Below are 12,830 nucleotides of genomic sequence, written 5' to 3'. Positions count from 1 at the left end.
AAGTGTAGAAGTAAGTCAGAAGTCTTTTACAGACCACTACAAGAATAAATAACATGGAAGCTCAAATACTGAGCCATGAAATATACTAAGTACAGACCACATTATGTCAGACCCATGGAACAGGAAATGAAATATGAGATATCTAAATATCTTCTCATATAGGTAAAAGATAAGTATTGTACCACAAACGATCTTCATAAAATATTCAGAGTAACTTCAAGACCCACTGTACTTTCACACAGTTGCATTTAATAGAGAATAGTGCAACTAGAAAATTTCTAAAATCACTTCAATTAAAAAATTATGCCTACATCCAGCTGAAAAAAGCTGTAAAGGCCACTAGGGGTCTCACTTCCACATAATTTGCAGTCCACTGCCTGTTGTCAGGAAAGATCGGTCCCTAGTAACAGGGACTCAGAAGACGACTGAGGAAGTGGGGGGTGTCAGAGCTAGCTGAGATCCCGAGCCTGATAAAAGAACTGCCTCTACACAGCTTCTGAATTCTCAGGAGCCTCCTGTGTGCCTGTAAGCACAATTTCCCCCCTCTTTTTCTGTTCTGTGAGCTCCGAAGCTGAAAACAAACAAGTGGGAAGTAAGGGAAAGGATGTCACAGCAGTACAGTGCTGGCAGACTTCACAGAAGGAAAACACCCCCTACTTCTGAGTGAAATGCTTCTAGTTGTGCAGCTGAAACAGGGAATAATCTGGCTGAAAGACTTTAGGGAAGCCCAAAACAGACCTGTTCTTTCAAAGTTATGATATACAAAGCACAGCCATTATGAAAACTTTTTTTTTTATTTTTTTTAAGTCAGGTATGTTTTAAATACTGTATTTTGCTTCAGGTATCTTGCATGAATTTCAAAAGGAATTATTTTTATTCAAAGAGGTAAAGATGTACAGACTGCAAACATATGGCATACAAATGGACTTGTCTGACAACTAAGCTGTATACTGTACATTTATTTGGGTATACAATTTTATGTCAGACACATGGCACAAACATCATTTAAACACAGCCTTTATAATATATACATATACAATGCATTCTGAAAGTAATTAGACACACTTTTTCACATTTTGTTACGTTGTGGCCTTGTGATAAAAAAAAAAATATATCTCTGTACTTTGCTCCATTCAGATTTCCCTCAACTCTGACCAGTCTCCCTGTCCTAGCTGCTGAAGAACACCGCTGCAGATAGGACGCTGACAATTGAGGCAAAAATGTTAAATCTTTATTTCATCAGACCAGAGAATCTTGTTCATCATAGTCTTAAAGTCCTTTAGGTACTTTTTTGCAAACTTTCATTGGTCTTTTACCGAGAAGAGGCTTCTTTCTGTCCACTGAGTTGATTTCAGCGGTCTGTCATTTATAAGTACAAAGTAAGTGGTTGCCAAGAACCAACATCCAAATCATTACAGACTGGGCCTGGAAAAGAGTCACGGCCACCTGAGAAGAGTCATGGTTATTCGTAAATTCCTGCTCTCCCTGCCCACCTGCTGATGATTGACAGTCTTTTACCTAGTTTTCTCCCCATCTCTCTAGGAGAGAACTGCCAATCATCAGCAGATGGGCAGGAGAGCAGGAGATTATAATAACCAGGACTCTTCTCAGGTAGATTTGACTCTTTTCAAGGCCTGTGCTGCAATGATCATGATGCTGGTTCTCAGCAACCCCTTACTTTTAGCTCATGAGCGACACACCGCTGAAATCAGCATTTCTGTCACTAATTTATGCTGCCCTGAGTGAGGTCGGTATAAAGTTGATGACCGGTTCCCTTTAACCTTCCGGAGGTTTCTCCCATCTGCACACAGGATCTTTAGAGCTCAGCCACAGTGACCACTGGGTTCTTGATCACCTCTATTACCAAGGCTTAGTTTGATGATACAGCCAGCTTTAGGAAGAATTCTGGTTGTTCCAAACATCTTCCATTTAAAAAAAGATGGAGGCCTCTGTGCTTGTGAGAACATTCAGTGCAGCAGAAATTTTTTGTACCCTTCTCCAGATCTGTGCCTCCACACAATCCTGTCTCTGAGCTCTACAGGCAGTTCTTTCCTTCTAATGGCTTGTTTTTTGCTCTTAAAAGCATTGTCAGATGTGAGACCTTATATAGACAGGCCTGTCTCTCTCCAAATCATGTCCAAATTTACCACAGGTGGATTCCAATCAAGGTGTAAAAGCATCTCAAAGATGATACAGAGCTAAATTTCAAGTGTCACAGCAAAGGGTCTGAATACTTATGTCCATGTGAAATTTTATTTTTTCCTTTTTAATAAATTAGCAAAGATTTCCAAAATTCAGTTTTTACTTTGTCATTAAGGGGGGTTTGAGTGCAGAATGATGGGGAAAACCAGAATTTTTAAAAAACATTTTAGCACAAGACTGCAACATAACAAAATGTGAACAAAGTGATAGGGTCTGAAGACTTTCCAAACGCACTGTATATTTCAACCTCTCACCTCTGAACTTTTCCTTGCACTAGCAGTTAGGGGTTCTTCAAGGTTCTGTGTTTCACTAAAAGGAAAAATTAAGTAAAATGTTACATACATGGGCTAAATAAAGAACATTATTGCTCTTTTACAGATTACACGTTCTATTTAAAGTGTAACTATTTTTTTGCTAGTTTATTAGAGCTAGGCATGTATACCCGAGTTAGTCTGTCAATGATTGCCAAAAGATCTGTAATTACCTTATAATAACAGCTTTTATTAATGTCCTCTGTTTCTTTCCACTGTTCCTTAAAAAACCATTGCAATGGCTTGTCTGTCTCTGGCTAGAAAGACAGAGGGGCGGTCCTCCACACTGCATGCCTGCATTAGGCTTCAGAGTGAGAAGGCGTGTCTCTCAGTAATCCAATCCGATTGGCTGGCAGGGAGCTGCTGGCTACAGCAAGTGTGTATGTGAAGTGAGGGAAAGCAGTTTTGGCCTCAGAAAACTGACAGAGTAGCCATCTTGAGAAGGTCCTTATATTGTAAATTTTAAAACAGCCATAACTAAGGGAAACACTTAAAGATAACAGTGGTATGTGAAGAAACTAAAAAGATTGCTTCACGCATAATGCTGCTGCAGCAGTAACATATTCTAAAATTGATTTTTTGATGAAAACATGACGTTACACTTTAAGTAATACATGTATACAAAACAATACAAATTGTGACTACAATGTTGACAGACACCCAAAGGCTGCACAAATGCAACCCCTAGCAGAGGGGCATTAGAACAGTGCATTCAAGCTGTTCTGACCCTGGTGTCATACAAAAATCATGTACCTGGGTTGTGTAGCACTATAATTAATTAGAACTGGACTTGGGCTCAGCAGAGAACTCTTAATAGGTTCCAAACTGTTTAAAAGGATTTCAGCCTACATTCATTTTTCAAAATGTCTGCCTAACGAGTTAGTAAGATACAACAGCTGCTGGCCGAAAAAAAATGGCTATTCTTCTATACACATATGCTTGCTAAACGCATCTCCGCATTATGCAAATTCAATATTACCGATCTATCTTTCCCTAGACATCATGGGGGAAGAGTCAGGAGGCCCCCATTCACATAAGATAGCATAGGTCCTGCCAACTTTACTGGGTACCTCAAGATTTACAGCACAACTGTAGTCAAGCCTTAGGGTTTAAATTAATTATTTATCCTTTGTATCCGTGGGTAATGTTATAAAGGGTCAAGCAAGCAGAAACGATGGCTGCTGTATGCAAGGTCCTGCAACACTAGCAGAACAGCAAACAAACATTTCCCTTCTAGAACCATTTGGAAAACTGCAGGGCAACCACGTCTCATGATACATCATGAGTTACTCACCCTGAACTTCCGAACACTGGTGACTCTTCTGGGAAAGGTATATGGGTAGAGGCTCCTAGCTTCCTAGGAGTGCTTGAATTTATGTTCTGTCCATCAGGCTGCTGATTTCCTAGAGAAGTGGTTACTATAGGAGAAGGTCCATTGGTGGCAGATGAGCTGCTGTCTCTGGGCCCATTGTGTGGATTGCTCTTTGTCTGAATCTCTTCACTAAGAGGCTCCATCCCGACATTCAGCTCACCAAGCTTTCTGATAGACCTAAAGGGGAACACAAGGACACAGACAAATGCTAAATATGCAGAGTAATACATGGCTGCCGTGAAGCAGGTTTTCTTTAATTATGGGGCACTCAGCAGTTTAATAAAACAGAAGTGTGAATAGCCCCATTGACTTGCACAGGTCAGTGTGCTCTCCGTTTTAAACACAGATGGCACACAGAAGACTATGGTCGTGTGACTAACCACTATGACAGATATAGCATTATACCTCTATAGCTAAAGTTTCTGCATTCCAGCTTCTAGACTGGCTTTTCTGCAGCAGTTGTCACACTGGCCATTAGGGCAGACACAATAGGCTGAAAGTTCCCTTTTTTTTCCAAGTTCACCTGTCAGCTTTGCTGTACAGACTGGGACAATATGCAAAGCATCATCTTATTAGAGGGTAGATGATTTATGACAGCTCTATTGTACTGCTGATACACTATACACACAGATATGGCTCTCAATCAATCTCTCTGTCACAAAGTATAATCCATGACATTTTTCTCACAATGAAATATTAATTTCAGCTGCCACAAAGTACACATGTGGTGACCAATTACACAGGCTGAATGTGGGAAGAATGATTCTTTCCTCCCTCTTTCTGTCCTATTCATTATCGGTAGCACATTGCTGATTATATAGGGAGATGTGCTGCTGATAATCGGGCATCTTTCATGAAAGATGTCCATCAGCCGATCGTTTACTGGCCGTTCCATTGCTTGATTATACGAGCCAGTGTTGCTATGAATGCTTGTTCCCGATAATTTGCCTAATTATCATGTGGAAAATAGGGGCTCTAATGAGACATTTCCTTTAGGCCCCGTACTCACAACTGTATCCGTTTTTCCATCCGCAAGTTGTGGTTGCTCAAAATACGGATGCGGTTTCTGTGCCATCTGTGTGGTACTTTGCAGAGCCTTTAACTTCAATGGGACCATGGTCTGAATTTTGTGGACACATTCTTTTTGTGCAACAGAAATACTGATGTGCAAAGGACACTGATGATCTTTGTGCTTTCTGCATCCGTCTGTCTGTTCCACAAAAAGGACATGTCCTATACTTGGCCGCAAAATGAGGACCATGGACCCACTGAATTCAATGCGGATGCCACACGGATGGTATCGGTATTTTGTGGATCTGCAATTTGCCGACTGAAAAATACATATGGTCGTGTGCATGAGGCCTAAAGTAAAGGGCTGAAGCATAAAGTGGTTGTCTTCCATCCAGAAACAAGAGTGTTAATAATTGAGGGACATCTCACTTTCCTGCCTGTTCTGAGGATTGAATAATATTGGAAAATTCAGCATAGCATTACTAAAACGGAGAGATGAAATGGGTGCGAGTGAAGTTACGATGTTGGAAGAATGGATATTCAGATGTACGGTTTTTACTAGACAGCAATAAAAAGGACAAAAATACTAATGTGCCTTGTATTCCAAATCTCAAGTTTTTTCGTTTTTAGTTTGGGGCTGTTTTAGGAGATGTAAACTGCTTTCATCTAAATATCCCCAATACCCCCATATTAGTTAACCATACCTGTTAAGAAACTGTTCAGTGAGATTTTGGGGATGTTCAGACTCCGTTTGGTTGACTCCCCCCTCAACCAGCATTTGCTGATAGAGCTGCCTTTGCTGCTCCTTTTGTTCCAGGTGCTGCTGGTAACGCATCTTCTGGCGGTAATATTCTTCAAACTGCTCTGTAGAGTCCCGCAGCTGGAAAACATCACAGCTAGAATGTAATGCTTGCAAAGGCCGCGAATGGGGACGGTAGGACACCCCTCCACCAGGTCTCTCTCAACATGCAGGAAATGACCACTCAGCCAATCGCTGCCTGATGCAGGTCACCCCTGAGGCCAGTGATTGGCTGAGTGGGCATTTCCTACGTGTTGAGAAGGACCAGGAATCTGGGATGAGGAGAGCGAGTAATGTGGGTACAGACTTCTTTTATTACTTTACACCATGGGAAGCCTTTTTTTCATGGCAAGACAACCCCTTTAATGTAAAGAATAGAAGCCATAGGATAACGGCATGAAAATGTTGGAGCACAATTATCACATTTAAATTGTCCACACAATGTTGTAATGTGCATTAGATGAATGGTGTTACTGAAGTGAGCAGCTAAAAACGAGATTTTTGCGAAATCTCGCTGGTATCATTGGAGGACACAGGACCGTGGGTATAGCTTGCTGCTGCCACTAGGAGGCAACACTAGGCTGAAAAAAGACTTAGCTCCTCCCCTGCAGGATATACCGCCTCCAGCCTGGAGAGAGCATGTCAGTTTGTGCTCAAGCAGTAGGAACAGTAGAAAACATGTGCTAAGTAAAAGAGAATGCAACAAACGCCGGCAGAAGAGAACCCGCTAAACACCCGACCGGCAACCAGACATCACCATCAACAACAATAAATACTGGGTGTGTGCTGTGTCCCCCAATGAACCTCGCGAGAAAGATTTTACAGGTGAGTTTCACAAAAATCTCGTTTTCTCGCTGGTATCATTGGGGGACACAGGACCGTGGGATGTCCTAAAGCAGTCCACGGGGAGGGAAACAAATCACACGCCCATGGAGAAAAAACGCCCTCGAGGATGCATAACTCACTGCCGCCTACAAGACTTTGCTGTCTGGAGCAGTATCCGCCGATGCCCAGGAAGGCATCCGGAAAAACTTGGTGAACATGTGCCCGGAAGACCAAGATACTGCCTTCCACACTGGAAAGCTACTGTATGACTGAGATGGACCCGAGAAGCGCCGACCGCTGGTCGGGTGGGCTAAGACTCAGCTGGGCGGTGTCTTACCCCGGGAGCGGAACGCCCGAGCAACTGTTGAACAGATATATCTGGAAAACATCCTTTGGAGGCCGCCAGCTTTCACAAGGACCCCAGGAAAAAATTGGTAAAAGTCTGTACGGCGGTAAGTGCTAGTCATGGACAAGCAAACCTCAGCGGCCAAAACACATGGCTGATGGAGAGCTCGGTCTGTATAATGCGAGGGAGAAAGAAGAGAAATCCATGTCTGTGATGATGTGTAAGGGCGACCACCTTCGGCAAAGAAAAAAAAAAAAAAAAGATACTGGGCTGACCACTGCCTTTTTTTCTTTTATCATGAACATAAGTACGTACAAGAAGGCGTATCAACTCCAAAAAAACGCCACCAAACAGCTGGCTCCTGGCCGCAACTGTGGAAGTGATGGGAAGCCCTGTCAGTGACCATATATTGACAATGTGGCAACCCTGCCTGGAAGGGCAGAGGAGTGGAACAAAGATGAGAGAAATATTCTTGCCGGGTGGAGTGCGAGTACGACGTCCAACGCCTCCACCGTACCCGAGGAACCCTGCGCCCGGAAAAAAAATAACCCATGGCTACTGCTAGACAGAAGGAGAAGGTGATCAGTTATCCAGCTCGAGGAGAGACAGGGAAGGAAAAGTGTGTTCCGTCCCAGGGACGAAACCCCTACTAGCGGTGGCAAGTCGTGACAGACACCCGTTCTACCCGTCGTGGGAAGACTCTCAGTCCACCCTCAGAATGAGCAGTGAAAAAATGACCACCATTGGCTTGAGGTGACGTAGACATTACTGATATCTGAAGAGAGGTAGCACCGATGGCGTCATGGCATCACCAGTAGAACCCAAGTCCCACTTGTAACGGCAATCTAGTGGTTGACGAGTGCCGCAGGGACTGAGCTACCCAGTAGAACGCACTTGAAGGTAGGTGCTGATCAGCAATGGCAATTACGCCATCGCCACTCCCGAGTAGACGACAGAAGAACAACAGTTGTCAGAGAGCAATGGTCCATTATCGGTAGTGTAAACCAGAAAGAGGCCAGAACTAAACTCCATTCCCATCGGAGACTGGCACTCTACAGAATCTAGTGGTAATGCGATACTCCGCCTGAAGATGAGGTCATACAAGAGAAGCTGAGGAGTAGGCCACACCGTAAAGGTCACCGATTCTCGTGTTAGAAGAATCCGTCACCTGACGAAAGAGCTGTGAAATTAGGAACCTTAGCATGTAATGGTGACGCAAACACCTCTTGTGCAGTAGGAGCTATCGCATGCTCCGCCAGCATAAAACTGAGGGGAAGGCCTGAGGACATCCAGTAGAAGTCATGGTATCATGTTGTCTCAGCTAGTAGAGCTAACCTTAAACCCTCTACCTGAAAAGGGCGCTGAACAGGAGCAGCCGCCGAAGTAGTGCCAGGGTAGAACCCCTACCTGAGGGGGGCTGTCCCACTACAGCGATTACGATCATCTAGCCCTAGCGTGAAGACTCCCCTGCTAAGGAGAACCCGTTGTAGTAGTCACTGCAGAGTGCCAGCATAACACCCTCATCTAAATAAGGAAGAGTGGTGGACGAAGCATCCAGAGTCAGTGGAATATTCTGCTTGCTGGATCGTGATCACAGTATTCTGTGTAATGTGACTGACCTGAACGTTGGAGGCTCATGGGGATGGGGGGTCTCTAGGACACATAAGTGTTGCTGGATGACCCCCCTGAGAGCACAAATGTCAGCATTTTTGTGTCCCCAACCAGTGTCGGAAGAAAAGAGGGATACAGTATGGGAATAGCCATAGTATCCAGTGGCAGAATCCATATGCCACTATATGGAGAGTACCAGGCACCAGCGGTACAGACTGCTGCCACGGACCACCTGTGAAGGAAGCCAAGGCATTTAGTGTTGTGGCGTAGTTGAATTATAGCATGCAAAGATGCTTATTGATTCCCCCGTTAATGGATCATTTGTAGAGGTTAATGCCACAGGAAGCATGTGATGGCAAATGAGTGATGGAATAGCAACCAATGATAGTGAAATCCCCCAGTTAGGGAAGGGGGTAGCGCGATAGTCAGAACCGCAATCTACGGAAGTGTAATTACCCACCCATGGAGGGGGGTAATGCCTACAGTAAACACCGCACTCAGTGGCAGTGAAATCACTCCACCTATGATAGGGAGTAACATATCCAGTAAGTACTGTAACCCAAGGTAGTGCAAATACATCACCTATCAAAGGGGGTAACGCACCCAGCAGGAACTTGCATATGACGAGTTCTGTACCCGGTGGGAAGTGCAATTATTCCACCCCAGTAAGGGGGTAATGCATACGTAAACACTGCAACGGCAGTGAGACTGCCATAATGCCACCTATAGAAGAGGCTAATACATAAGGTAAGTACTGTATCCAGTAGAAGTGCAAATACCGCCCAAGGAAGGGGGTAATGCATACACCGCCGTCTAGCACGGACGTAATCTCGGAAGATTGAACCAGATTCGTGTCAGAGTCCGAATTACTGCTCCCCCTCCCCCCCCTTGGAACTAATCCCTCCAGTGAGGGAGGGTCTGAGCGTGACCCTGGGATGAAGAGTGGGGGTGCGGAGGTGAGTCAGGAGGAATCATGTCCTGCTTAGGCCTGCTCGTGAGCAGTTCCACCTCTCAGCCTCTAGCCCATGGCTGTTGCAGGCTGTGCCGATGTTGATATAACAACCCAACCGGAGGTGGAATGGAACTAAAGGTCCGCTTACCGGATTGCGCAGACGGTGCTCTACTAACCAAACGACCCAGGAGGGTGGATTGGGAACTTTCAGTTGTCCTTCACTGGCTTTGCGCAGTTGGAGCATTATCAACCAAACGGCCTCAGAGGGCGGATTGGGAAACCTTCAGAGGTACTCCACTGAATTTTCGCAGGTGGAGCATTATCAACCAAACGACCTCAGAGGGCGGATTGGTAATTTTGAGAAATCCTCCACTGTCCGGGATAGGGCACAGGCCCATTTGGTACACCAGCCAGGGTGATCCTGCGGTTATGTGGACTGAGGAGGGCAGGATCTGTATAGCGCATTTTAAATTATTATTATATTTTTTTTATATGAGGACCTAGCCTCACGTGGAGAAGAGGCAGGAAGGGCTGAATACTGCAATATTAAGGCACATTGTGCCTGCAGATAGAAACCTAGGGTAAACTGGTGCTGGCCTTAAAGAGGTGGCTGTGCAGGGAGGGTTAAACTGCCCCAGTACCGGGGCGGAGCCAGCGGGCTCCCGGGGAGATTCGCGCCAGAAAGATGGACCCGCCCCCCCCATACCTGAGGGTGGAAGTTGTGGCCTAGAAGGCTGCAAAGCCAGGGGCTAAGTTTTTACACAGGCCGACCGGGACACACCGCCACAGCGGTACCTGGATCGGTGTCCGGAATGCGGCCGCCTTCCACTGGCCGTGGAAGCCCACCCCGTGTGCAGTTAAAAAAAACAGCGCGGCCTGGAGGGGAAAAAAAATTTATAAAAATCGGTAGGCCCGAATAAAGCCGGGGCCTAGAATTTGCGGCGTCTGTCCGACTGGGGTATCCGTTAAGCCTGCTGTCCCTCTGGGAAATGGAGGGACCCAGAACGGCATTAGCGGGCGCCCGGGATGGATCCGCCGAGGAGGTGCAGCGCTTGGCCGACCGTGGAGCCCGCCCGGTCGGAGAACGGGGGGCCCGGAATGGGGCGCAGAAGGCGCTGTTTGTTGAGAAATCCTCTAGAATGTCCCCTGTCCTGAAATGTCTAGATCGGAGAGAGGTAGGGAGAAGAAACTAAGATGCTGCCGCCGTGGAATGGGGTTAACCCTTTCATTGCTGAGGTGAGATGGGCGACGGGTGGAGGATTTGCTACCCCCTTAAGGAGGGAGCCATTGGTGTGAGGGGGACAGGGAGGGACAGTAATACTCACCTGTCTTCATCTGTGCTCTTCACCCTTAGTCTTGTACCAGCAGGACCACCCCACGACCGCTGGCACCAGGGGTCCAGACAGAGAAGGGCTGTAGAGGAGGTGGCCCTCTTGCTGGCGGGAAGCAGGGGAGCGAGGCTGCCCTGGTCCGCTTTGTCTTATTGGGGGAGGCAGGGCGGTGGAACAAGTAACACCGGCCAGCCTCCCAGGGAAACAGGAACGCAAGCGTTCCTGTGCCCCATCCAGGAAATCTGTGAAAAATAACAAAATGAAGAAAATCAAAAGAGCCACCCTGCTAAGCAGGGAGGTCTGCCTCCTACGACACTAACCTAAAAACTGATATGCTCTCTCCAGGCTGGAGGGGGTATAGGTTGCGGGGAGAAGCTAAGTCTTTTTTCAGCCTAGTGTCGCCTCCTAGTGGCAGCAGCAAGCTATACCCACTGTCCTGTGTCCCCCAATGATACCAGCGAGAAATGCACGCACCATCTTTCATCTTAATCTGCGACGTGTACAATAGATTTGAGTGGTCGTAACTTACAACACTTTCCCCGAATTTATCTAGCATGTGCTGAGCTGTACCAAATGTACGGTATAATGTAGTAAGTGCCATCTGGATACACTGGATCTCGGTTTGATACAGAGACTCCCCATTTACATGACTGGCAGAAAAGGACATTTATCCTTTTTTTTTTTTTTTATAATAGTAATACACCATAAAACAGTATTCTTCATACGTGTTGGACTCATTCTTTAGTCTTTGGTATCATTAAAGCCAGCCATACACATTCAATAGCTGACAGCCAAACGATCATTTGGCCAGTAACTATCTCTCCCATACACACACACATGTTCAGTTCAGCCGACGTGTATGTGTTGTCAATGGGGAGAGAGGAGAAAGCCGCTGTCAGCTCATCTCCTGGGAGAACAAAAGTCAGGAGAAATAAAAATGACCGTGTCCCTGATTCATCTGTCGGGGGAGTCAGGAGCAACCTATGCACATAGATTGTCGGCTGAACCCACCATTCTCGGCAGGTTCGTCCAGCAATACACTAATGTACACGGGGGCCTTTGCTCTCCGAATATCACAGATACTTCATGTGGGTTATGCATTGAATTTGAAGTGTCCATTAGCACCTTAAAAACTGCACAAAAACCATATACACACAAAAACAGTCATAATATCCAATACCATTCTCTCAGGTCATGGAAAATGTACTTTCAGCAATGAAATTACTTGCAAGGAAACCATTACCTCATTTCTCTCTGGTTGTTCTGGCCCGTCACACGATGCTGCTGTTTGGAGATTGTTCTCGGGGCTGATGTTTTGGCACAAGGTCTCACTACTGCCGGGAATGTCTTTCTCCTGAGGAGTATCACTTCTGCTAGAACAATAAGACAGATGGATTACACATGCCGGATATTTTTAATTCTGATCAAATGCACCAAAATTACAGAAAATTCAAGAGCCATTTTTATTCTTTCACACTTTTTCTGGTATTATTGAACTTTCTGCATATTTGTTGCCTTATTGCAGTGGTTTTGGCAGTAAAAACACCAGCTACAGACGTTAGCTCAAGGTCTATGGGAAATATTATACGCAGCCCATTTTTTCTACTGACAGTCTTGTTAATTATGTGGCGTTTTTTGTCTTTCTTGCTTTTTACAAAAACACAGCATGCTGAAGCTGACATTGCCTTCTCTATAGTGGAAAAATGCCATAAAGAAAACACTAGTGGTAAGACACACGTGGACACATTTATCAAGCTCGCCTGTTTTTAGGAGTAAAATTAGACAGGCGTATGTCATTCGGCGGTCTTTCTTTTGCCTAGTATTTATTAAAGTCGCCCAGCCGTTGATGAATTAGACTGGGCGAATTGTTATTAGTCTGACCTCTGGTGGTTCTTTTTCACCTGGACAGGTTCATATTCACTTAACTGGTCTATTTGCGCATGAAAAACACTCACATCTGAAAGTGTGACTTTTAAATAAAAAATAAAAAAACCTTGCGCTTTAAAACTCAAAACTTTCAAATAAAAATAAGCTAGCCCAGGAGAGGAGTAAAAATTTGACTGTTTTTGC

The 12,830-nt window shown here is 45.3% G+C and overlaps 1 protein-coding gene across 2 annotated transcripts in view; it reads right to left on the bottom strand.

Annotated features, from left to right (window-relative positions):
- The window catches only part of WDR47 (WD repeat domain 47), a 66,015-nt gene that overhangs the window by 26,433 nt on the left and 26,752 nt on the right, over positions 1 to 12,830 (bottom strand). Inside the window, exons 6-9 of one of the 2 annotated variants that reach the window (XM_040406996.1) lie at positions 12,004 to 12,133; positions 5,601 to 5,776; positions 3,808 to 4,062; positions 2,457 to 2,511 (exon numbers count right to left, since the gene is read on the bottom strand). In XM_040406996.1, the coding sequence (XP_040262930.1) occupies positions 2,457 to 2,511; positions 3,808 to 4,062; positions 5,601 to 5,776; positions 12,004 to 12,133 (616 nt within the window). The remainder of the gene's footprint in view (positions 1 to 2,456; positions 2,512 to 3,807; positions 4,063 to 5,600; positions 5,777 to 12,003; positions 12,134 to 12,830) is intronic. The other variant, XM_040406997.1, reaches the window with a different exon arrangement.

This window comes from Bufo bufo, chromosome 9, assembly GCF_905171765.1.
Source record: "Bufo bufo chromosome 9, aBufBuf1.1, whole genome shotgun sequence".
Taxonomy (NCBI): Eukaryota; Metazoa; Chordata; class Amphibia; order Anura; family Bufonidae; genus Bufo; species Bufo bufo.
This window is presented reverse-complemented; position numbering and strand designations above follow the sequence as displayed.